Source organism: Musca autumnalis, unplaced genomic scaffold (assembly GCF_047663935.1).
Source record: "Musca autumnalis isolate F117 unplaced genomic scaffold, ASM4766393v1 scaffold_4, whole genome shotgun sequence".
NCBI lineage: Eukaryota > Metazoa > Arthropoda > Insecta > Diptera > Muscidae > Musca > Musca autumnalis.
Window position 1 is genome coordinate 20,235,171 of NW_027411977.1, and position 27,740 is coordinate 20,262,910.

General features: G+C 37.0%; 2 protein-coding genes across 2 annotated transcripts in view; both read right to left on the reverse strand.

Moving 5' to 3' along the window:
• Positions 1-349: 349 nt before the first annotated feature.
• On the reverse strand, positions 350-3,267 carry LOC141401892 (uncharacterized). Its single transcript, XM_073982444.1, has 2 exons — positions 2,065-3,267; positions 350-376 (listed from the first exon to the last, which is right to left on the reverse strand). The coding sequence occupies exons 1-2, from the start codon at positions 3,265-3,267 to the stop codon at positions 350-352; spliced, it is 1,230 nt and encodes a 409-aa protein (XP_073838545.1).
• A 5,575-nt stretch (positions 3,268-8,842) lies between these two features.
• Positions 8,843-27,740, reverse strand: part of mfr (ferlin family C2 domain-containing myoferlin misfire) — a 70,732-nt gene continuing 51,834 nt past the window's right edge. Inside the window, exon 17 of the mRNA XM_073983840.1 lies at positions 8,843-9,001. Coding sequence (XP_073839941.1) covers positions 8,989-9,001 — 13 coding nt within the window. The 3' untranslated portion in view covers positions 8,843-8,988. The remainder of the gene's footprint in view (positions 9,002-27,740) is intronic.

The following is a 27,740-nucleotide window of genomic DNA, read 5'->3' on the forward strand; positions in this document are numbered from 1 at the left end:
TGGGTTTATGGACAGAGCTGGAATTTGTACTTTCTGGAGTTAGGGTGATTATTGGTGTGTAACGTTGGTACATGGACGTGTTTTAAGAAAAACGTACCATAAATTTACGAAAAGTATTAAAGCGGTCTAAATGTTGTGTCGGTTGTAGGAACAGAGCTGGAATTCTAAAATTTGTTCTTAGAGTAACTGTTGGTATGTGGAGTTAGAATATGGAAATGGTTTTTGAAAAATATTAAATGGTACAGTACTTGATAACATTTGTTATTGTGCAAGGGTTAGCAGGAATTTTTTAAAATTTTAGGCGGAGGTTTCGGAAATTCATTGTTGTGTATTTATATGTAAATTACTGTTATTGGGTTTGGAAAAACTGATAGAGCTAGGAAAGAGATTCGCGGTTGTTATAAATGGTTGCTAAAAGAAGGTAATTTTTTAAGGTTATACCCAGGTGTATGAAAAGTACTAAATTTGGTACCATTTTGTTATTGCGTGAACGATAATATAAGGAGTTTTTTTGAAATGCTTACAAATTTTGAAATTTGATGTGCGGGTCGCAGATGGCTAAAATTGAATTGGAAATATTTACTATTCTTCTTCTTTATTTGCCTATTCGTTTTTCGAATTTTGGCGATCAATGCAATTATATACATACATATTACATATGTTACATTATAAATTTCATTTTGGTTTTTATAAATTTCTTATTATCTCAGCAAATGACTCTCTGTTTCGGCTTTCGCTCAGAAGATTCCCAACATCTTGGATACCAGTCCACTCCTGTATGTTATTAATCCATATCATTTCCTTTCTTCCTCTAGTGGGTCTTCCTTCAATTTTTGTTCGGATTATATTTTGGAGTAGCTTATATTTGTTGTTTCGCATTATATGACCAAGATAAGCTGTTTTTCGTTTTTTTATTATATGGATTATTTCCTTTTCCTGGTGTAGCCTTTGCAGTACCTCACTGTTTGAAACAAACTGCGTCCATGGAATTTTCAATATTCTTCTGTATGTCCACATTTCAAAAGCTTCTAGTTTTTTAATATCTGTTGCCTTTAAGGTCCAAACTTCGACAGCGTATAACAGAACTGACCATACATATGTTTTCATGTATCGCAGCTTGGTTTTTATGTTTATATCATGGCTGGTAAAGATTTTCTTGTACTTGATAAATGCTTCCCTCGCCATTTCAATTCGGCATCTTATTTCGGATGAGTTATCCAGCTTGTCATTTATCACTGCACCGAGATATTTAAAGCTGTATACTCTCTCTACTGCTGTATCTTTTATTGTTAATGTGAAAGGGGGACAGCGGTTTTCTTTGCTCACAATCATATATTTTGTTTTCTTAATATTGATTTTTAACCCATACAACTCGCTTTGTGCTACCAGCCTATTTAAGAGATATTGAAGACCTGACATGCTGTCAGCTAAGATTGTTGTGTCGTCTGCATATCTTATATTGTTGATGAAAGCGCCATTTACAAATATTCCTTTCTGAACATCTTTAAATGATTCCTGAAATATTTTTTCGGAGTATACATTGAATAGTAAAGGCGACAATATACATCCTTGCCTAACACCTTTAGATATTATTATATCTTCAGTCATCTCTCCTTCAACATCAACCTGTGCTGTCTGTTGCCAATATAAACTTTTTATGCAGCGAATTTCCTTTTCTTCGATACCAATAGATGCAAGGATTTCTACAAGTTTATCGTGTTTGACTGTATCAAATGCTTTTTCATAGTCTATAAAGCAAATATAAACGTCTTTTTGAGCATTTTTACATTTTTGAAGAAGAACTTCAATTGAAAAAAGCGCTTCACGTGTTCCCATTCCTTCTTTAAAGCCGAATTGAGAGAATCCCATAACATTTTCACATCTTTTATATATCCTGCCATGAATTATCTTGAGAAAAATTTTAAGGGCATGGCTCATAAGACTAATTAGTCTATAATCGTTGCATGCTTTTGGATGTCCTTTTTTAGGAATAGCTATGAACGTAGATTTTAGCCAGTCCTGTGGATATTTACCGGTTTCATATATGCAATTAAAAAGCCTTACAAGTATGTTGATATTATCGCCTTCAATCAGTTTAAGAATTTCGGATGGGATTTCATCTGGACCACATGCTTTCTTCATTTTTAAAGATTTAATAGCAGCTTCAGTTTCTTGTTTAGTTATCGGAGTTCCTACTTGTGGCTCGGGTTCCATTATGTCGTAGTTTGATCTGTTTTCATCTGTATAAAGAGAGGTTATGTAATTCTGCCATATAGCCTTTTTCTCCGTAATATCAAAAACAGCTTCATTGTTGCTGTTGTATAGAACTTTTGGCAGTGATTTACGATATATTCCCGCTGCTTCCTTAATTTTTTTGTGGAGATTAAAATCGTCATGAAGTTCTTGTAATCTTTCGATCTCCTGGCATTGTTTGTTAAGATTGTCATTTTTCGCTGCTCTGATTGCAGATTGTACTTCTTTATTTAATTCATGATATAATTCGTAGTTGGAATTCTTATATTTTCGACGTTCTTCCATTAGGCCCAGTATTTCTGCAGTCATCCATTCATTCTTCCGTTTTCTTGGATTGCTTCCTAAATTATTATCTGCTATTGATTTTAGCGATTGTTTTACCGACTTCCATATGCTTTCACTGTCCATTCCTTCAATTTTACTAAATTCTTGCCCTATGAGGGCTTTTATTTCTGTTTTTGTCGATGGCTCATCAAGTTTCTCAACGTTAATTCTCTTACGTATTTTTTTCTTCATATTTGTCCTTAGCTTTGTTTGTAGCTTTGTCATCAGTAATACATGATCGGATGGGACGTCCGCTCCTGGATACGTAGAGGTTTTTGTTACAAAAGAAGAATAGCGTTTGTTAATTAATATATAATCGATTTGATTCCTCACTATGTTTGTTGGTTTATCCTGGGGTGACTTCCAGGTATACAGTCTTCTAGGGGGAAGGGAGAACATTGTGTTTGTAATTTTCATGTTATGTTCCTGGCAGAATTGGATCATTCTGCTGCCTCTTTCATTCCTCTCTCCTAGGCCATGTTTTCCCGTAATCCCGGGCACTATATCTTGGCCCACTTTAGCATTAAAGTCGCCTTGAACTATTGTTATTTCATGGTGTTTAGTCATGTTCATTAAGTATTTAATATCTTCGTAAAACTCTTCGACTTCTTCTTTGCTTTTATCAGCGGTAGGTGCATATACTTGTATAATATTAATTTTTAGTGGTCTTGCTTCCAATTGTATAAGCATTGTTCTATCAGATTTGGGAATAAAGCCTGATACACATTTTGCTATATGTTTTTTAACAATAACTCCAACGCCGTTCCTGTGATTTTTATTCATATTTCCTGAATAATACATTTTAACATTTTCAGAGACAAAGTCTCCACTGTCAGGCCACCAGGTTTCGCAGACTCCTAAAATATCGATTTTCAATTTATTCATTTCATTCACGGTATTAGCAAACTTTCCAGATTCATAAAGACTTCGCACGTTCCATGTACCAATATTCAGAGTGTGTTTTGTTTTACCTCCGGGGATTCTTAGCACCCTCGTATGACCGGAGATTGAGGGCCGTTGTTCATGTGTGTCCATAGTTGCATGATTTTCATGGGATATTACTTCAATGGTTTCCCGTTGCCTTCTGAAGGGTTTACAGTTTTCCTTCTCGGTATTCAGCCGCTCCACTGGAGTACAGACGCTGTTTGCAGTCGCCCAATATGGGAACAGACACTGCTTTTTCCTTTTTTCTTTTGGTTCGCCCCACATATTTTATTTTTGCGGTACCCATCATATATTGAGCGTTCCCCTATCCACCACCTGGGGAGGCGTCCGATGGGAGACAAAAAAGAGAAAAAAAAAACAACTCCGCACGGAGTTTTACAAAAAATACTAAATGGTTCTAAAATTGGTCTTGGGTTTATTTGTTTACAAGCATGTTTTACCTTCTGATGACTGAAAGTACCTAATTAATATGCCTCAAAAAATGTGACTCGCTGTTGAGATACGGCAGATTTTTTTTTAAATCAATACAGACCTATCTCGCTTGAGCCTGGCTCTGTCACGTGTGGAACTGCCGAGGGAGAGTTGCTTACCGCATACATCCCGTTCTACATGTAGTATATCCAAAATTACCCCAATTTTGCAAGTTCACAACCGACTGGTCTTAGGGTACTTTAATGCTCATCAGGAGTTGTGGCAATCGTTTTTAGGTGATAACCAGAGGCTAGCTCTACTGGCCAGACAAATCCTGAGATAAAAGAAGATGAGACCTCAGCCACGTTTGACAACGTTACGCTGACTGATCCGAAGAGGTACGTGGCTACCTCTTTTAATCGACCGTTTGTGGAACACCCCAGAAATGACAGGACGAAGAGTATAGTACTACGTCGCATTAGATCTCTTCCTGCCGAGAAGGAACCGCCACAATATACAATGGATGATGTTAAAAATGGCATTAGGAACGCCAAATTCTCTAAAACGTTAGATTCGGAAGGATGTGTTGAGGATCTTACCAATGTTCTCAATATGTAGCTAGCCACCAACATCGTATCCAAAGTCTGGAAAATATGTACTGTGGTTCCGCTACTGAAGGCAGGCAGGGATGTCAGCAAAGGTAAATTGTATTCGCTTTTGGCCCTCTCATCAGAAATAACTATTCAGCAGCTGAACATCATAATATGCAGCACTACAAGAACGCTGTACACTATCTCCACACATACTAGTCCAGGGTTCAGCCAGTGCATGCCGTGCACAAAAAATAGTACGTAAAAGGAGCCGCAAGGAAAAGCTGCTGAATCTGCCATAAATTTCAAATTTCAGAATTTTTGTGTGGGAGGTACGTGAAGTCTATATTCGAACTCGTTCTATACCTGGAAAGAATAATATGATGTGCAAAGTATGGACCAAATCGATTCGAATCCCTTCGAGTGTTATCGTTCACACCATTTTACTGAAAATTGTTGACATGTTGTGCGGGAACTTCGACTGAGTTTGGGCAAAATATTATATATCTTCTTATATATAAAAGACAATGTGTGTATGTTTGTATGTTCCGTATAGACTCAAAAACGGCGGAACCGATTTTCTTGAAAATTTCAGAGAATGTACAGGGAACACCGGTAGTGAAAATAGCCTATATATTTTTTGCATTTCGGAGGGGACGGGGTACCTCCCCTATGCCCTATTTTTTTTAAAAACGCTATTTTAGAAAAACGGACGAACGTATCGGAGAGAAAATTAATTTGCGAGACAACGGTTGTTGTGTCTCTGATCCTAGGTACTAATTTGGAGCCTAAAGACCCGACCACGCCCACTTTTTTAAATAGCTTATATATCAAAAACTGCTTAACCGATTTTCTTCAAAATTTCAGAGAATCTACTGGGAGGACCCTTGGTGAAATTAGGGTATATATTTTGTTGAATTTCGGAGGGGGAGGGGTACCTCCCCATGCCCTACTTTTTAAAAACTCTATTTTTACAATATTGACGAACGTATCGGAGAGAAAATTAATTTGCGAGTCAATGGTTGTTTTGTCTCCGACCCTAGGTACTGATTTGGGGCCTAAAGACCCGACCACGCCCACTTTTTTAAATAGCTTATATATCAAAATTTGCTTAACCGATTTTCTTGAAAATGACAGAGAATCTACTGGGAGGACCCGACCATGCCCACTTTGTTAAGTATGTTATATCTCTGAAAGTACTGAGCCCATTTTCTTTAAAATTTCCGAGAATGTACAGTGACCCATGAACACCCGTGGTGAAAATAGGCTATACATTTTTTTGGATTGAATTTTTTTTAATCGGAGGGGACGGGGTACCTCCCCCATGCCCTTCTTATTTTAAAACACTTTTAGCATGCCCATTTTTTGAATACGTTATATCTCCAAAACTTCTGAACCAATTTCCAATTCATTTTCAGACGATGTACAGGGTTGGCCACTGGCGGAAATAGGCTATATAAACTTACGAACGTGTCCGTTTTACCAACCCGTGTTACATATTTTAGCATTAAGACCCGATCACTCCCAATTTCTGAAATATGCTAAAAATCAATGGAAATACCAGATGTTATGCATAAGGAAGCTTTGATCTTATTGGAAATTTAGAACGCAACATATCGATAGCTTTAAATTAGAAGGCAACATATCGATAGCTATAGCTTTATCAGGTATACATTATAAAAAGGTACAAGGACGACACAATCGACTTAAGAAAAGGTAACATAAAACTGTTTCAGGGGCCAGCAAGGCGGGCCGGGCCGGCTAGTATATATATATAATTGTTCCACAAACATCTCAGACGGGACAAGGGAGACTTCTTTCATATCAATGAGTGCACCCCGGTTCACATTAGCTCAGTGATTTGGGACCTACTGTTTATCAGCGAGTCCGAACGGCGTGTCTTACGACACCACTTTATAGAGAAGTTTATATGGCTGAAATACTCAGGAAATGTCGCCAACATTACTGAGGGGTATTTTGATGTTGCCTGGCCTGGTAATCGAACCCACGACCTTCTGCGTGCAAGGCGGGTGTGCATACCATTGCACTACGGTGGCACTACGGTGGGCAAAATGTGGTACGGTTGATTCGTTCGAGAGTTATGGGGCGCATCAGACAGGCGGACCGACTCGATTCCACATTGTCTGAAACGAATTTCGTCCAAATATACTTGTGGTCTAAAACCAATATTTTATGAGGCACATTTTTATACCCTCAGCATTTATGCTAACGATGTGCCTCATCGAAATAATGGTTTAAGACCCCAAGTATTTTTGGACGAAATCCGTTTCAGACATTTTGGAGTAGATTAAGCCATTTCCGTACGTGTGTCGGTTTGTCTGGCTGGAGCTCACGATAACTCTCGAACGGATCAACCGATTAGATCCAAAATTTGGCTTTTGTAATATTTTGTCCAAACTTAGTTTAAGTTCGAAGATGGGTTATATCGGGCCTCTCCTTCCGTTACCTCCCCCACAAAAGTTCAAAATGTTCGGAAAAGTTGTATGTACGATAACTCGTGTAGAGAGTAACCAATTGGGTCCATACTTTGCACATCGTGAAATGTGTACCAGACTTAGATACGGTTCCAATATCGGTCCACTCCTTCGGGTACCCCCCACACAAAATTTCGGAAAGTTCAAGTTTAGGGCCTGCTCTCGAATCGCTTTAATTTTTGTTGTAGCAACCTGTATTCACTGCCCCCAATACGACGCTATAAGTTTAATCAGGGACAAGTCCATACTTCCTGAGAGAATAGCATGAAAGTTACAAAAAACCCCTTTGACACCGTGTGTAGTGGTTGGAGCGCAAGTTAACTCCAAAATTTGGCTTTTGTAATATTTTGTCCAAACTTAGTTCAAGTTCGAAGATGGATTATATCGGTCCATTCCTTCCGGTACCTCCCCCATAAAAGTTCGAAAATGTTCGGAAAAAAACTTTCCACATCGTGAAATGCGTACCAGACTAAGATAAGGTTTCAATATGGACCCAATCGGTCCACTCCTTCGGGTACCTCCCACAAAAAAATCGGAAAAGTTCTGTTTAGGGTCCACTCCTTCAGGTACTTCCCCCTTAAAAGTTCGAAAATGTTCGGAAAACTTGTGCGATATCTCTTGAAGGAACTTTCTTCAAAGAAGTGGCCGATTTGGTACATACTTTACACATCCTTATAAATGTACCAGATAAAGATCAGGTTCGAATATGGACTATAATTGACCACTCCATCCGGTACCTCCCACACAAAATTTCGGATAAGTTCACTTTAAGACCTGCTATCTAGAGTTGGGAATTCTAGTTCCCGGAACGGATCGATCTTTCTAATTACTTTTCCCAAAAGGAACTAGTTCCTTAAAGTAGTTCCATAGTTCCAAATAGTTCCGAGATCGATATAGTTCAATGAATTTTTCTCTTTCATCGTTCTTTTCATTCCAAATAGTTCCGAGACCGAAATAGTTTAACGAATCTTTCTCTTTCGTCGCTCTTTTTGTTTTTTTTTCGTTCCAAATAGTTCCGAGACCGAAATGTTTTCATTGCTTAGTGGATGAATTGACATACAAGTAATTAAATTGAAGCGAACAAACAGCAACAACGATATAGTTCCAATAGTTCCTTGGAACTAGTTCGTTCCGGAACTACACAACTCTACTGCTATCGAATCAGTTTGATTTTTCTGAAGCAACTTACATTCGCTGCCTCAATTACAATGGTAAAAGTTTTTTCAGAGGCAAGTCCATACTTCTTGAGAAAACAGCCCGAAGGGTGTAAAATTCCCTATGGCACCCTCGTGGTCTATGTCGGACCATTCCTTTAAGTACTTCTCCGCAAAACTTTTGAACTTTAATCCTTATAAACATTTTTGTCGATTCATACGCCCAAAATTGTGAAACCCCCTAAATACATAACTTTTTTCGGGGAAAAAGTGTTTCAATTTACACAGGCTGAGGGTATATCTCTTTCGGCAAAGCCGACTGATACTCTTTTACTGCTTTTCCCAAACCTTCTTCATCCAAACATATTTTAATATTACAGATAAATAATTTAATTCTTTTTATTTTTGAAATCATCTTTCACTTACCCTCAATATACGAAATGGACTATCGCGCAATAGACAAACTTCATCCATAATTGAAGATTGTTCATTTGGTGATGTTGAGTCCAATGGTGTTTCCACATCCTCCAATTCTGTGGTTCTTGCCTTAGGGCGAGTTCTTTCAATGATCATGGATATCAACCAAAACTATAAACAAAATTAAAAACAATTAAACAATTTATATTTCGTTCTCCTAACTCTACTTACCTTATTCCTCTGCCTTCTAGCTTTTAAAGCATTCTTCATTAAATGTGGTTGAGATTCCACCAATTCCGGTGCAATTGCACCATTGCCGTTATACAAATGATTTAATAGGTTTGGCATTTTCAACGGTGTGTACTCTTTAAACGACATGGACACTTATTTTGGGGGAAATCAAGTAATAAATCTGTAAATAGGAAATGGAAAGAAACAAAAACGGTTACAATATTGATGGAATACAAGGGGAAATGTTATCAAACAATGAGACGCATGAGTGAGAGAGACCTAACTGTGATTATTACACTTTAATTAGTTGGTATTAAATGCCAATTAATTTGAATTAACTCTGTCAACAGTGCTTTGTTGTCTATGATGCCTACTATGTATGTCCGTGTTATCTCCACTTTTCGCTGTTGCCGAACTCAGTCAGCAAATGTAAATAGAATGACTTGCGATAACCCTGTGTCAACAAAACCAAAAAGGCAGTTATTAGTCATAAGCAAATTTCATGGCTTTCATTATTGCAACGAAGAATCGTACTGTGTACTGTATATGAACATACATATACGTGTATGTATAAAGTTTGAATTGCTATCAATAACAATTGGAATCCTAGAGAGAATGGAAATAAAAACATCAATGGATGAGATACCCTATATTTGGACATTGTTTGATTAATTGTGTTCGTTCTAGCATTTGGAGGTTGAAACGCAACTAAAGTTTAGTTCGAAACAGAAAGTTTTACTTCGACATTAACTAATGCTTTGAATTAATTCTCTTAGAAGAAGTTCAATACACTTCACAGTGCTCTTGAAGCTACTTTAAATGGAAGGTACTTACACATGAGAAGTTTTTGCGGTTTCTGAAACTACAATGTTCATAGATGAGAAAAATAAAAAAAATCGCCGGAGCGCTTTTTAAATAAAACGCGATTCAAGTCGGCATTTTTAGGCGTTTGTTAGGTTTTCGCCAAATTTTTATGGAAACCGCAGGTCCTTTCGAAATGGAACGAAAGAAAATGTTGTAGCTATGAAGAGTTTCTACAAGACTGACATTTATGATAATTTCGTAGGTTTTACCGTTATTGAGATATAGAAGTTCAAATTGGGACAATGCATTGAATGTATCGCCTCCTTATGCAACAATGTCATGACTGCAATTTCCCAACTTAAACTTATATATCTAGAATATGGTACAACATAGGAAACAATTACGTCGTCTTCGCTGCTATTGGATACCAACAGTTTGGAAAAATGCTCTTTCCATATACTTAGCACACTGTCTGCATCAGTTACCAGATTACCTTGTTGGTCTCTACAGGAGGATGTGCCAGTTCCAAAGCCACCAGTTTGATGATTCACTCTTTGGTAGAATTTTCGGACTTAATTCTGTCTCCTGTTTATCTCGATTTGTTCACACTCCCCTTTTCCATCTCTCTCTTTTTTCTGCGGAAAAAACACGTTTCTCCCGATATCTCTCTCGTGCGCTACGTTGCTACTGATTGTAGAGTAGCCCTATATGCCGCATTTTTTCTCTTCGGTAGCAGCACGACACTCCTGGTCATACCATGGATTCCTTGGTGGAGGTCTCTGGTATCCAAGTATGGATTTTGCGGCTGTTTGCATGGAGTGGGCAATATTTTGCCATTGTGTTGTTATGTTATCGGGACGAGAAGCGCCTTCATTAAGCAATTGGGCTAGTTGAGTGGAATATGCTGTGGATATATGTTGTGTTTGCAGCCTATCGATGTCCAACTTCCGCGTTGTGTCTGCCTTACTTTATTTGCAACGTTTAGACGGGTACGTACCTTTGCTGCAACAAGGTAGTGGTCCGAATCAATGTTTGCGCCTCGGAACGATCGTACATCCAACACGCTCGATGAATGTCTTCCATCTACCACAACATGATCAATTTGTTTACTTGTTCTTTGATCTGGAGACAGCCAGGTGCCCTTATGAATATCGAGATGATGAAATCTGGTACTGCAAACTACCATGTTTTTTGCAGCTGCAAAGTTTACCGGCCTCATACCATTGTCAGATGTTTCACTGCGGAGACTGAAATTCCCGACTGTTTTGCCAAAGATATTTTTCTTTCCAATTTTGGCATTAAAAGCGCCTAGGATAATTTTAATGTCATGGGCAGGATAACGGTCACATGTTTCTTCTAAGCGCTCATAAAATATATCTTTGGTCAGTTCGTCCTTGTCTTCAGTGGGAGCATGAGCGCAAATAAAGCTGATGTTGAAGAATTTTGCTTTTATTCGAATTGTAGCAAGTCTTTCATTCACTGGTGTGAAGCTGGAGACCAGATGTTTATACCTCCGACCAACTACAAATCCGCAACCAAACTCATGCTTTGTGTCATGGCAGCTATAATACAGTGCGTCACCTTTAGGTGTTGTTGTGACGCCTTTCCCAATCCATCGTATTTCCTGTATGGCAGTCGGCCTTGTACTTTTCAAGTACATCTGCCAATGCGTAAACTGCACCTTCTCTATAAAGACTGCGAACATTCCAGGTGCAGATTCGCAGATCATGGTCCTTAAAACGTTTGCGGGGGCCGTCAACTTTAGAGGGATTTGTTTTTCTTTTCTTTTGCTTTTTTTGTTTTTTTATGTTTTGTGACCAGAACATCTATGGCAAAAATGGTAAAACCTAAGAACAAATCATAACGTTCAATCCTCTAGAGAATTTTCACACCTACAACATTTTCTTTAGCCCCATTTCGATAGGACTTGCGGTTTCTAAGCAAAAGGGTGAAAACTTAAAATAAACTTAAAAATGTGAATTTTGACCGCGATTTATTTAAAAAACCCTCCAGCGATTTTTTCTTGTTTTTGGATTTTTCTCACCTATAAACATTGCTGTTTGAAAATTCTCAAAAACTTCCCAGGTGTAAGCGGTTTTCATTTAAAGTTAGTTAAGGCGCACCATGTATGACATTGTTTTATAAGGTACACTCTAAATTATTCGTTGAAAATTGCAATGAAAATCACTGTGATTTTTTGTTGATTTTTTAGGAGGTGTGTAATAACCCAGCAAAATTTGAAGGAAGGGGTTCCATACCATGACGTGATTTCCTGGCATCTTTTTCATTGGTTTAAACGATGTTGTGAAAGATCCGATTTTTTATTAGCATTTGAACCAATGGAAAGGAAGTCGTGACAGATCCGATCTTTTCATCAGCATTTGAACCCATGCAAAGGAAGTCGTGAAAGATCCGATCATTTCATCAGCATCTGAACCCATTCCAACGATCCAAGAGAGATGAATTTGGTGTTTTTATTTATACACATTTTTCTAAATATATACGATTTATTATTTACAATAAGCTTAATGTTGTCGGAGACTCGAAATCACAACCAACGTTGTATGTATTGCATATATGTGCAAAGAAATACTCATTTTGGTACATATTGGTACAAACAGAAAAAATCTGTTTTTGTATTTTTTGTCGTTTTATCAGCTATCTAAAAAAATTGTAACGAATTTTGCACGATTTAAAAATTAAAATAAATTAAAATCATTGATAAATGATTGTACTTTTCGATTTTGTTCAAAATTTGTGTGTATTAAACTACGATTAATTACAAAAATTTTAAGTACTATTGTGGAAAGTGGGTTTCGAATGATTACTATTTTTATACCCTCAGCCTTTAGGCTAAAGAGGGTATCTATATTAATAAAAGAGTAGAGTGACTCAGTCACTGACTGACTGACTGACTGATTGACTGATTGATTCATCAACGCCCAGACGAAACGGCTGAAGCTAGAATCCTGAAATTTTGGGTGTGGATCACTCTTGGTACGAAGGGGTCAGATAAGGCTGGGTTTTTGGAAATTCGAACTGGAAGGGTACGAAAAGTACTAAAAGGTACTAAATATGGTACCGTTTGTATTTGGCGAATCGGTAGAGCTAGAACTTTGAAATTTGGAACGAAGGTCACTGATGGAGTGTAGGAAAGATGTGCTAAAGGGTTTTTAGAAATTCAAACTATAAGTGTACGAAAAGTACTAAAGTGTACTAAATTTGGTACCAATTCGTATTTTGTGAACGGATAAAGGTTAACGGTTGAAATTTGGTGTGAGAATCAAGGTTAAAAGGTACGGTTGACATAAGGCGCTGGTTTAGGAAAAGTGTACAAATGTGTACGAGAGTACTAAATGGTACTAAATTTGGTACACTTATGATTTGTGCGAACGGATAGAGTTGGAATCCTGAAATTTTGAACGAAGGCTACTGTTGGAGAGTAATATGGAAGTAGTTTTAAAAATTCGTACTTATGGATACGAAAAGTACTAAATGGTACTAAATTTGGTACAATTTGGATATAGGTTGAACAGATAGAGCTGGAATCCTGAAATTTTTGAATTAAGGCTAAAGTTGGAGGGTAGCATGGAAGTAGTTTTGAAAATTCGTACTTATGGGTACGAAAAGTACTAAATTGTACTAAATTTGGTACAATTACGATTTGGGCGAACGGATGGAGCTGGAATCCTGAAATTTTGAATTAAGGCTACTGTTGGAGAGTATAATGGACGTAGTTTTGAAAATTCGTACTTATGGGTAGGAAAAGTACTACATGGTACTAAATTTGGTACACTTATGATTTGGGCAAACGGATAGAGTTGGAATCCTGAAATTTTGAACGAAGGCTACTGTTGGAGAGTAATATGGAAGTGTGTAGTTTTGAAAATTCGTACTTATGGGTACGAAAAGTACTAAATGGTACTAAATTTGGTACAATTTGGATATAGGTTGAACGGATAGAGCTGGAATTCTGAAATTTGTGAATTAAGGCTACAGTTGGAGGGTAGCATGGAAGTAGTTTTGAAAACTCGTACGTATGGGTACGAAAAGTACTAAATGATACTAAAATTGGTGCAATTATGATTCTGGCGAACGGATAGAGTTGGAATCCTGATGTTAAAGAGTAGAATGGAAGCAGTTTTGAAAATTCGTACATATGGGTACGAAAAGTACTAAATGGTACTAAATTTGGTACAATTATGATTTGGGCGAACGGATAGAGCTGGAATCCTGAAATTTGAATTAAGGCTGCTGTTAGAGAGTAGAATGGAAGCAGTTTTGAAAATTCGTACTTATGCGTACGACATGTACTAAATTTTGTACAATTTGGATTTAGGCTGAGCGGATAGAGCTGGAATCCTAAAATTTTGAATTAAGGCTGCAGTTGGAGGGTAAAATGGAAGTAGTTTTGAAAATTGAAACGTACTAATGGTACTAAATTTGGTACAATTACGATTTGGGCGAACGGATAGAGCTGGAATCCTGAAATTTTGAACTAAGGCTACTGTTGGAGAGTAGAATGGAAGTTGTTTTGAAAATTCGTACTTATGGATACGTAATGTACTAAATGATACTAAATTTGGTACAATTATGATTTAAGCGAACGGGTAGTGCTGGAATCCTGAAATTTTGGATTAAAGATACAGTTTGAGGGTGTAATGGAAGTAGTTTTGAAAATTCGTACTTATGGGTACGAAAAGTATTAAATTGTTCTAAATTTGGTACAATTACGATTTGGGCGAACGGATGGAGCTGGAATCCTGAAATTTTGAACATAGGCTGCTGTTGGAGAGTAGAACGAAAGTAGTTTTGAAAATTCGTACTTATGGGTACGAAAATTACTAAATGGTACTAAATTTGGTACAATTACGATTTGGGCGAACGGATAGAGCTGGAATCCTGAAATTTTGAACTAAGGCTACTGTTGGAGAGTAGCATGAAAGTAGTTTTGAAAATTCGTACCTATGGGTACGAAACGTACTAATTGGTACTAAATTTCGTACAATTACGATTTGAGCGAACGGATAGAGCTGGAATCCTGAAATTTGAATTAAGGCTGCTGTTAGAGAGTAGAACGGAAGCGAAAATTCGTATTTATGGGTACTAAATGATACTAAATTGGGTACAATTACGATTTGGGCCGACGGATGAAACTGGAATCCTGAAATTTTGAACTAAGGCTATTCATGGAGAGTAGAACGAAAGTAGTTTTGAATATTCCTACTTATGGGTACGAAAAGTACAAAATGGTACTAAATTTGGTACAATTACGATTTGGGTGAACGGATAGAGTTGGAATCTCGAAATTTGGAGTTGAGACTACTGGTGGAGTGTAGGATTGAGGAAGTTTTGGAAATTCGTACTTATGTGTACGAACAGTACTAAGTGGTAGTAAATTTAGTACAATTTGTATTTGGGTGGACGGATAGAGCTTGATTCCTCAAATTTGGACTAACGGTCACTAATGAAGTGACCAAAGTAATAAACGGTACAAAATTTGGTTCGATGGGGATTTGAGTGAACGAATCCTGAATTCGTAATTGAGATTACTGTTGAAGTATAGAATTGAGGTAGTCTTGGAAATTCGTACTTATGTGTACGAACAGTGCTAAATGGTACTATATATAGTACATATTGGATTTGGGTGAACGGATAGAGCTGGAATCCTGAAATTCAGAATTGACATTACTGTTGGAGTGTAGAACTAAGGAGTTTTGGAAATTCGTACTTAGAGTACAAAAAGTACTAAATGGTACTAAATTTTGTTCAATGGGGATTTGGGTGAATGGATAAAACTGGAAACCTGAAATGTGGAATTGAGATTTTTGTTGGATTGTAGGATTGTGGTAGTTTTGAAAATGCTTACTTATGGTTAAGAAAAGTACTAAATTTCGGACAATTGGGATTTGGAATCTGGAATCATAAAATTTGGAATTGAGATTATTGTTGAAGAGTAGGATTGAGGTAGTTTTGGAAATTCGTACTTATGGTTAAGAAAAGTACTAAATGGTATTAAATTTTTTACAATTTGGATTTGAGTGAACGAATAGACCTGAAATTCTTAAATTTGGAATTGAGATTACTGTTGGAGTATAGGATTAAGGTAGTTTTGCAAATTCGTACTTATGGGTACGAAAAGTACTAAATGGTACCAAATTTGGTACAGTGGGTATATGAGGGAGCGGATAGAGCTGAAAATCCTGGAATTTGGTATGACTACGGTGGGAGTGTAGGATTGAGACGTGGAGGTAGTTTTTGAAATTCGTACTTATGGGCACGAAATATACCAAATGGTACAATTTGGATTTGAGTGCACGGATTGCGCTGAAATCCTGTTTTTTGAATTAAGGTTACTGTTGAAGTGAAAGTTTGAGGTAGTTTTGGTAAATCGTACTTATGGGTACGAAGAGTACTTAATGGCATTAAATTTGTTGTTGGGTGTAGAGACAGTGCTGGAATCTGTATTCTTTGGATTTAAGGTGAGTATTGGTGTTCAAAGTTCGTCTCGCTGTTAATATGTAAGGGTGAGATACTGCTGATCTTTTTGCAAAACGAACTAAAGAGGATTCGAACAGAACTAAAATAAAAATAAATATTGATTAAAATTGGTATTAGTGCAATAAAATTTTCAGTGTTCGCCATTTTCATATTTTATACTGTTTATTTGTTTTTTATATCCTTTCCGCATACGAAGTGGCGGGCACTTTGCTAGTCTATATATATAAAAGAGTAGTGAGGTGAGTGACTGACTGACTGACTGATTGACTGACTGATTCATCAACGCCCAGACGAAACCGCTGAAGCTAGAAAGTTGAAATTTTGGGTGTAGGTTGCTGTTGGTGTGTAGGGGTGAGATAAGGCTGGGTTTTTGGAAATTCGACCTAGAAGTGTACGAAAAGTACTAAAAGGTACTAAATATGGTACCCTTTGTATTAGACAAACGGTAAGAGCTAGAATTCTGAAATTTGGAATGAGGGTCACTGATGGAGAGTTAGAAAGATGTACCAAAGGGTTTTTGGAAATTCGAACTACAACGGTACGAAAAGTACTAAATGGTACTAATTTTAGTACAATTTGGATTTGTGTGAAAGGATAGAGCTGGAATCCTGAAATTTGAAATTAGGGTCACTGATGAAGAGTAACAAAAAAGGTTTTTGGAAATTCGAACTATAAGTGCACGAATAGTACTAAATGGTACTAAATTTAGTACAATTTTGATTTGGGTGAACGGATAGGACTGGAATCCTGAAATTTGGAATGAGGGTCACTGATGGAGAGTAAAAAAGAAAGGTTTTAAGAAATTCGAACTATAAGTGAACGAAAAGTACTAAATGGTACTAAATTTAGTACAATTTGGATTTGGGTGAACGGATAGGGCTGGAATCCTGAAATTTGGAATGCGGATCACTGATGAAGAGTAAAAATGAAAGGTTTTTGGAACTCGAACTATAAGTGTACGAAAAGTAATAAATGGTACTAAATTTAGTACAATTTGGGTTTGGGTGAACGAATAGAGCTGGAATCCTGAAATTTGGAATTAAGGTCACTGATGGAGTGTAAAAAAGGAAGGTTTTTGGAAATTCGAATTAAAAGTATACGAAAAGTACTAAATGGTACTAAATACAGTACAATTTGGATTTGGATGAACGGATAGAGCTGGAATACAAACATTTGGAATTAGGGTCACTGATGAAGAGTAACAATGAAAGGTTTATGGAAATTCGAACTATAAGGGTACGAAAAGTACTAAATGGTACTAAATTTAGTACAATTTTGATTTGGGTGGGATTGAGCTGGAATACAGACATTTGGAATGAGGATCACTGATGAAGACTAACAATGAAAAGTTTTTGTAAATTCGAATTATAAGGGTACGAACAGTACTAAGTGGTACTAAATTTAGTACAATTTGGATTTGTGTGAACGGATAGAGCTGGAATCCTGAAATTTGAAATTAGGGTCACTGGTGAAGAGTTACAAAGAAAGGTTATTGGAATTTCGAACTAAAACTGCACGAAAGGTTCTAAATGGTACTAAATTTAGTACAATTTTGATTTGGGTGAACGGATTGAGCTTGAATCCTGAAATTTGTAATGAGGGTCACTGATGGAGAGTAACAAAAAAGGTTTTTAGAAATTTGAACTATAAGTGCACGAAAAGTACTAAATGGTACTAAATTTAGTACAATTTGGATTTGGGTGAACGGATAGAGCTGGAATCCTGAAATTTGGAATGAGGATCACTGATGAAGAGTAAAAATAAAAGGTTTTTGGAATTCGAACTATAAGTTACAAAAAGTAATAAATGGTACTAAATTTAGTACAATTTGGGTTTTGGTGAACGAACAGAGCTGGAACCCTGAAATTTGGAATGAAGGTCACTGATGGAGAGTAAAAAAGAAAGGTTTTTGGAAATTCGAATTACAAGGGTACGAAAAGTACTAAATGGTACTAAATTTAGTACAATTTTGATTTGGGTGAACGGATGGAGCTAGAATCCTGAAATTTGAAATTAGGGTCACTGGTGGAGAGTAACAAAGAAAGGTTTTTGGAAATTCGAACTATAAGTGCATGAAAAGTTTTAAATGGTACTAAATTTAGTACAATTTGGATTTGGGTGAATAGATTGAGCTGGAATCCTGAATTTTCTAATGAGGGTCACTGATGGATAGTAAGAAAGATGTGCCAAAGGTCGAAAAGTCGTAAATGGTAGTGAGTTTAGTATGATTTGGATTTGAAGAGCTGGAATCCTGAAATTTGGAATTAAGATTACTGTTGGAATATAGAATTGAGATATAGAGGTAGCTTTGGAAAATCGTACTAATGTGCACGAAGAAGTACTAAATGGTACGAAATTCGCTATAATTTGTATTTGCGTGAACAGATTATTGTTGGAGTGTAGGATTGACGTAGTTTTGGAAATTCGTACTTATGGAAAAGTGCTAAATGGAACTACATTGGCTATAATTTGCGTTTAGGTGAACGGATATAGCTGAGATATGAAAATACATTTTGGAAAATCGTGTACGAAAAGTGCTAAATGGTACAACATTTGGTACCTTTTGGTAGTTGCTATATGGTATAGAATTTTGTACAATTTGTGATTTTGTAAAGGGTAGAACTGGAATTTTGAAATTCGGTATTAGGGTGTTTAGAGTAGAGGTAGAAAGGACGTTTTGAAAATTCGTACTTATTTATACAAAAACTACTAAATAGTCCTCAAATGGGTTTCAGGGGAACTGGTAAGACTGGAAAAGTGAATTAGGGTTAGGATATATGTTGAAGTAATTTTTGAAACGTTTACCTATGTGTACGAAAAGTTGGGTACCTATTTGTACAAAAAATACGAAATGGAAAAATATTTGTTATGAAGGTCAATCTAAAATTTGAGACAAAGTTCTGAGTTTGAAAAATTGTACTGAATATTGTTCCATTGATTTGATGTTAACGCCAAGGAGATTCTAAATAATGTACTGAGATTAAGTAGCCAAACGTGAAGTATCTTTTCAAAAAATGTTTATTGTTCTGACCGCTTTGGTATGTAAATTTGAAAACGTGGTCCAATGCGACAATTTTGTTAACTAGAAGGTATGCCTCCAAAAAATTTTCCGTTATATACGGTTGACTTACCCGTGCACATTAACTACAATTTTTTGTAAAGAAGTTTTCTAGCCCTTCATGCCACAAATTCCGAATTTCGGTTGGAAAATGTGCAGAAGATCTTCAAAATACTCTAAATCTTCAAAATATCTTTTCTAATAAACGTGGATTGAAGTGGAGATTTTTTAAATTAAACTTTTATATCCTCTGAGTATTCAAGGTCCAAATTTAAAGAAAATTGGACAATATAGATTTGTTCTTCTTTTAAAATACACTAAGTCGAGAGGTACCGTTATACGGGGATATACGAAAACGTGGATTTTTATGACCATTTTGAATGCCGAAAATTTAACGGACCTATTCGGGTTCTGGGCGAAAGGGTGAGATAAAGTTTAGTGTTTGGAAATTCGTACTGGAAGGGAATGCTGTGTTAGTGAAGGGTTAAAACCAGGAGTCAAATCTGAAATTTGCAATATGATACTTAGTTTTGGAAATTCGAAATAAAAAATATGGTAGTTGTGTAGGGATGCGATACGGCAGATTTTTTTTTTTTTGTAAATTCTGACCACAATCGAAAAAAATATTGGTAATAAAAATAGGTCTTAGTACAACAGAATCTGCAGTATTCACCATTCCGGTATTAAATATTGTTTATATATATTTCGTTTCCTTTCCGCATACGAAGTAGCGGGCATTTGCTAGTATAAGGTATATAAGCCATATCGGTCCACTCCTTCAGGTACCTCCCCCACAAAAATTCAAAAATTTTCGGAAAAATTGTGCGCACGATAACTCCTGAAGGGAGTGACCGATGTACATACTTTGCACATCCTAATATATCTACCAGGTATAGGTCAGGTTCGAATATAGCATATTTGCCTACTCCTTCTGGTAACTCTCACAAAAAATTCCGGATAAGTTCACTTTAAGACCTACTCGCGAATCACTTTGATTTTTGTTAAAGCGATTTGCATTCGCTACCTCCATTACGACATTAAACGTTTTTTCAGGGGCAAGTTCATATTTCTTGGGAAAACAGCCCGAAAGTGTAAAAAATCCCTATGTCACCATATGTGGCTGTCGGAGAGCACGATAACTCTCGAACTGATCAACCGATTTGGTCCAACATTTGGTCTTCGTCATATTATATCCAAACTTAGTTTCATAGGTCAATACCGGTCCACAACTTCCGGTACTTCTCCCCAATATTTAAAAAATGTCACTAAAATGCTAGGACGAGATCATTTGAATGGGGCAACCAATTTGGTCCAAACTTTGGATCTCCTAATATTTTGTCAAAATTTAGTTTAACTTCTAAAATGGCCCATATCGGCCTCCCTAAGGGTACCTCCCCCACAAAAGTTCAAAATTTGTGTCTTAGTGCAGTTTACTCCTAATCCACATTTTTGTGAACAAAATTTTGGGGAGACCTTAATTACATTCGATGTGTTCCTAGGTGAAAGTTTCACTTCACATTGACTGAGGGTATATCTGTCGGCAAAGCCGACTGACACTTTTTTACTTGTTATATAAATAAAACAAATTTGTCTCCATATTCAAAATGAATAATTTCTGAATGTGTTCAATAGTCAGAAATTATTTGTGTTCTTTTGCATACATTTATATAAAAAAGTGCGTAAAATTACAATAAATTGTGTCTAAAATCGCAAATCAAAATATGTAAATTTTAAACACATTTTACGTAAAATCGTACAACAACAAAGCTGTTGAGAATTACACATTTGTGTGTCGTATCTTGTTGCCTATCATTATCATTGTGAAATTGAACAGAAAGTTTAGAGTGTAGTTTTTACAAAATTTTACTTTTTCAATCTACGAAACCGTTGGTCAAAAAAATCTGAATATATACTAAAATGTTTTGCTGATGAGCAGCATCACCACAGCAAAAAATAAAGGAAATTAAAAACCTCATCTTGAAAAAGTGTTCGATTTCACTCAGAAATCCCCATATATATTATAGGGTTACAGATAATTATTTCAATGCATTACAAACGGAAAACAAATTTAATATACCCTCGATACTATGGTGGACAGAATTTTTACATCAGAACGCTTCCATAATTTTTGATCAACTTTTGTAAGACAGTGATATTGGTAAGAATCCCAAGAACAATGTTATCCTCTTATAATAAGAACCGCGAAAGCTATCTAAAGTAAACTTTACAAAGTCTTATCTTGTATTCAGACTCAAAAATTCTACATCTTGGACCGGTTGCGTTCATCAGGAGACAGGTGAGTAGGGCTAGCTTGGCAGCTAAACAAATGCAGAATGTCTTGTGGTCCAAATCCAATGGCTACATGTGTTGGGTATCTTCGCATCAATTCGTGCCCGATACGAATTGAGGCGGCTGCATCATCTGGATCTTAACTGGGCTAAAACCACTCGTGTTTGCCTTGGCAGCTGGCGTTCTTCCGTTGCGATGGATGGGGGTTCCTAACTACGGCATTCAGACTGTACCTCTGTACTGCCTGCGCGACTACATCAGTGTGAATGCTATCCAAATCTGCCTGATAGACTCATTGGTCTAGACTCTAGAGTTTCTTATTTATACCTTTGGACCTCTATCTCTCGATCATGATCGATGAAGAATTCTTCTAACGTGCCTGGGTGGGGGAAGCCTGCCCATTAAATCGAAAACCGGTCATACCTTCGCCTCCTCATAAAGATGGTCCACTGGTGTCATGAGGAGGCACCCTGTTGCAGTCCTCAGGTCCGTATTCTGGCAGGTTTGAATATTCTGGCACTGCGTGGCGCTAACATTGGCCATGCTGGCTCCGTAAATGTTGGTAACCCCTACCTGGTCTTTGTGGTCTCCGCTACAACGTTAGCATTTACTCTTTATACTTCCCGCGATAATGATACGAAAGGTGTCATTCTAGTTTAGGAACTATTATGGGTTTTACTCGTGTGGACTGTGCTGAATGGATCTGTCAATGAAATTAGGACCGCTGCTTGTGCAATTTATTCTGTCACATTAAATGTTTTTTTATACCCTCCACCATAGTATGGAGGGTATATTAAGCTTGTCATTCCGTTTGTAACACATCGAACTAATCATTTGCGACCCTATAAAGTATGTATTCTTGATAAGGATAAAATTCTAAGACGATCTAGCCATGTCCGTCTGTCCATCCGTCCGTCTGTCCGCCTGTTGTAATCACTCTAGCGTCCGCAATAATTGAGATAGAGTGCTGAAATATTACACCCGAGGGTCTTTTTCCATAGGCAGGTCAAGTTCGAAGATGGGCTATATCGGTCCACTCTTTGGTATAGCCCCCATATAACGGTATCTCCGGTTTTGAGGTATTTTGATGTTATTCGCCACATTTGCCGACCGAATTAGGTATAATTTGGCACTTAGGGTTCCTAGTGATCAACAAACTTATATCCCAAAGGATATGGACATAGGTCCGTGTTTTGGTATAGTCCCCATATAACGGTACCTCCCGATTTTCGGTATTTTGAGAATTATAGCCACAATTTGTAACCAAACTATCTGTAATTTGACATTTGAGGTTCTCAGTGGTCATGAAACATCTCCACAAAATATCGTCAACATAGGTTCATGTTTTGGCATGGCCCCCTTATAACCGTACCTCCCGATTTTCGGTATTTTGAGCATTTTAGTTACAATTTTTAACAGAACTAGCAGTAATTTGACATTTGAGGTTCTCAGTGGTTATGAAACATCTCCACGAAACATCGTCAACATAGGTCCATGTTTTGGTATAGCCCCCATATAACGGTACCTCCCGATTGTCGGTATTTTGAGAATTATAGTCACAATTTGTAACCGAACTAGCTGTAATTTGCCATTTGAGGTTCTCAGTGGCCATGAAACATCTCCACCAAACATCGTCAACATAGGTCCATGCTTTGGTATAGCCCCCATAAAACGGTACCTCCCGATTTTCGGGAATTTTCAGTGGTCACGAAATTTCTTCACTAAAATTCGTCAACATTTGTCCATTTTTGATGGTCTACATTGTTTTGATGAAACTACCCTCAATTTGACTCTTGAAGTTCCCTGCAGCTATAAAACTTTTCCGCCAAAAAATTTAAAGATAGGTTGACTCTTTGATATATCCCCGTAGGTGGTACCTTTCACCTAGCTGAACACATTTTTTAGATTAGATTAGATAACAGTGTGCAACAAAATGGAGGTGAAAGTCTGGGGCACGGAAAATTCCTCTTGGATAAGAAAGGCCTTGGTGAGTATATTATGAACCCCGAAGGACAGATCCGCCGTGAGTCGACCTTCCGCGTTATGGCGTGATGAAATTTTTGTTAGAGACCATGTGGGCCATCAGGAATTAGCGTTATATCTTTGTTCACTGTTGCTTAAGTGCTCTACAAAAACAACAAACAAAGATATAATGCTAATTCATGATGGCTTACAGGGTCTCTTGCAAAAACTTCATCACGCCATAACGCATCTGTCCTTCGGGGTTTTTAATATACACACACCAAGGGCTTTCATCTCCAAAAGGAATTATCTCTGCCCCAATATTTGTGTTCACAGTGTAATTTAAGCAATAGTGGGAGGCAGTAGGATTCTATCCATTGTTGAAAAGTTGTTCTCCCTAAAATTGTGAAAGGACCCTAATTATTCCATTTTTATTAAGACTATTTTATGGTGGAGGGTATAAAACGTTCGGCCCGGCTGAACTTAAAGACTTTTTACTTGTTTAAATTAGTGATGCGTTTATAAGAGATGTAGGTCCACCCCTCATGTTATTATTATTTTTTGCATTCACAGGCCGATGGCATATGTATCTCTGCCAGCAAATCTTACTGTTACTCTTTTCTTGCTCTCCTATATATATTTTTGTAGCATATCAAATAATCGGCCACATTATTACATTTTCAAACGTATGACCTTGATTGGGTCCATTGGCCTTTCATTGTAAAAAAGCGAAATTATGCATTTAACACCTTTGGGTAGTTGCTGGTAATTACATTTATGGTTTTATGACTTAAGTAGTTAATTTTAGTTTGCCATTTACACTTTTTTATTGGTTAAATATAAAGTTTTTATTTTCCAACTATGACAGTTTTTTTTTGTCATTAAGCCAATCAACTAAACCAAGCGATAGGACGGACACCCACTCATTGCAACCTATCTATCACGAAACACACAAAAACAGGAACACGTGCACACAATGTGTGCCATACATACACACTCACACACTTCAAACATGCATGCCAATTACTCCTTTGGGAATCTTTGGCCGGTCGTTATAATCAATTTTTCAGTTTCGTTCAGGGGGGAATTTCCTACCTTGTTTTTTGATGGATTTGTCTACTGTTCATGAAATTTGCATATTTCAACTTTTTATGAAGAAGCGCAATAGAATGAAAGGAATTTTGAGGCAAAATGTTGGCCAATTCCTAATTCGATTATTAACGTCATAGGAATTTATTTAGGTGATGATGATTCACATTGTTTCTGAGTATTCCTAGTGCATTGTTTGTCCAAACTTTGCCTTTATCTGATGTGAAACATATTATGATTTCTTCAGTATGCTGCTAGATGAGACTAAGGAGAATAGAGTTGGCAGAGTATACACTTTACCTTCTTATGCCGTTGACAACGATGTGATAGTCCGAATTCTGCTAGCGGTAACAATAAATGGAAATAGAGCCATTTATCATCGTAATAAGTTCTAGAATAAACTTACTCTAATTACCATGTTTAAACACTTATTTTGAACAATTTTTTGATATTTTTCTATTAATATTGAGGTGGTCCTCTAAGTTTTTTAAACGATATTTTTCTATACGTTTTCCGCAATTACTGATAAATTGAAATACGCGAAAAACAATTTTACGGTTCAAAGTTTAGCGATCAACTGACTTAAATTGAGAGGAAAATTCATAAACAAATGTTCAAAATACATAGTAATAATTGTTTACTTTAATGAAAGGTGTTTATTTCTAATTATTTCTCATTTGGCTGTAATTTAAACAAACAATAAATTTATTTATATATTTTGGCTTTAGCAAAAATTTGGTAAAATTAATTATATCATAACATAATTTTCCCTCTCTGCGATAAAAGTATATTTTATGAATGCCAGATCAGAGACTATAATTCACAGTGCCTACATGTGCGGATGAAAAAATGACGAGATGTTCATAACTTATTTTGCTCATATTTTTAATGTATAAAATTTAAAAAGAAAAAAGAAAAACCAATAACACTTTCTACACATACATTAATATACTTATGTATCACTATTATTAATTTCACTAGGCTATGAGTTCCTCTATATGCACAATCATTGTTTTAATTAAGTTTTTCAAGATAGTGTGTATTGCTTCTTAGAAAAATTAAATAATAAAAGAAATAATGTCAATAAAAATCAATAAAAATAAAGTCAAAGTCATTGACATGAAACAGCGATGGCGACAAAAATTGGACAGCGCAGTTTGGAAGAGAACTGAATGTCGTGGTCGACGGTAGCAGCATTCCGACCACAAATTGCCCCAAAATTTTAGGGGTCACATTCGACACTACTTTCACGTCGTGCGCGCCATGCCACAGCTATCTGCGACAAACTGAAAAGTAGGAACAAGGTCCTCAAGTTCCTAACCGGCAGCACTTGGGGTGCAGATAAAGAAATTTTGTTGACACATATAACGCGTTAGGTCGGTCTGTGGTAAGCTATGTGACGCCGGTTTGGTCCCTGGGATTATGTGATACTAATTGGAAAAAGATTTAAACCTGCCAGAATGCCGTCCTGAGAACAGCAACAGGGTGCCTCCTCAAGTCTTTAGTGGACCATCTACATGAGGAGGCAAAGATTCTTCCAGTAAAGCAACACATTGAGATGCTTTCGTTGCAGTACTTGCTTGGGTGTTACCGTGTGAGCCATCCCAATCACCATCTGCTGGCTAGGCCCGACACATTTAGGCATATCAGGAAGGATATTCATGAACTAGAGAGGGAGGTCCAACAATATAGGAGAGAACCCCTATATCAACAGGCATATCAAGCTAGTTTAAATAGTATTCACACGGATGCAGTTGCTAAGGCCATAAGCAAATATAGTGTGAATGAAGTCCTCGAAATACATCCCCCATCTATCGCAGGAGCGTCAGCTGCCACGACAAACTAGAGTATTTTTGGCTCAACTACGCTCGGGATATTGCAGTCGCCTAAATTCTTATTGGGCGGAAATCGACCGCGCCGTGCAAGACATCTACCCAGTATGCGGATGGGCCCGCACGACACAAAACACCTTTTCAACTGCCCAGCCAAACTTACTCATCTAACTCCAGTGGATCTGTCGAAGCAGCCACTTTCCTGGAACTGGAGATAGACCAAGATCCAGATTGAACAGAAGAACGAACATGCAAACATAATAATAAACACTGTTACAACAACAATTGTTTGTTCCATAAGCGGCACTAAGAATAAATTTATTTTATTTTTATACCCTATACCACAATGTCGAAAAGGGTATTATAAGTTTGTTTTGGTAAAAATTCATGTAACACCGCCAATATTCGTCGGAGACCCCCAATGTGGTATACCAATATACCAATTTGAGATGGCGATCGGATAATATTTAAAGGGTTAAATGGACCAAAACTTTTGCGTGAAAATTGTTAAAATTTTTAATATACAGCTTATATTTTAATTCCTGGAAGTGACATTCCGGACAAGTGAGATATACTTGAAAGTGGAATGCTTGACCTTTCAATTGATGCCAATAATGTTGGTGTGCATGATCAGATAACCGAGTTACAGTCTAATATATTCCGTTATTTGTTTGTAGTGTAATAATAAACTCGCTAGAAGTCGCAATTATACATCAATAGTCACGAAATTGGGGTGCCACCGTGGTGCAATGGTATGCACACCCGCCTTGCACGCTAAAGGTTATGGGTTCGATTCCCCGGCCAGTCAACATAAAACACTTTTCAACGGTGGCAAAATACCCCTCAGTAATGTTGGCGACATTTTCTGAGTATTTCAGCCTTGTACAACTTCTCTACAAGTGGTGTCTTAGACACGCCGTTCGGACTCGGCGATAAACAGTAGGTCCCATATCATTGAGCTAATATGAATCGGGGTGCACTCATTGATATGAGAGAAGTCTCCCCTGTCCCGCCTGGGATGTTTGTGGAACAATTATTATTATATAGTCACGAAATTGTGCACCGGGTAAGAGTATAGGTCGAAAAAGATGCCTACAATTTTGAATGATGATCTGATATTCTTTAGCGGGTGAAATGGACCATTACTTTTGTATGAAAAATATAAAAAAATTATATTTGGTCGATATTTTAATTCCTTGTGGACACATACATTTGGCAAAGTAGCCTACATATGGAAAAAAAGCACTAATCTTCACAATCATTGACAAGAAGTTCCGTGGAGAGCGATTGTCCAGGGATAGTGGTATAGGGTATCCCATGGTCGGCTCCGTCCGACTATAGACTTTTCTTACTTGTTTTATTTAATATTATACATATATTTTTTT

What these genes read in the sequence shown, in the direction of transcription:
- LOC141401892 (XM_073982444.1), bottom strand. Translation starts at nt 3,267, where the DNA reads ATGCTTATACAATTGGAAGCAAGACCACTAAAAATTAATATTATACAA. An exon ending in GCGATAATATCAACATACTT is followed by an intron (nt 377 to 2,064) that starts GTAAGGCTTTTT and finishes TCTCTTTCCTAG; the next exon opens with CTCTATCAGTTTTTCCAAAC.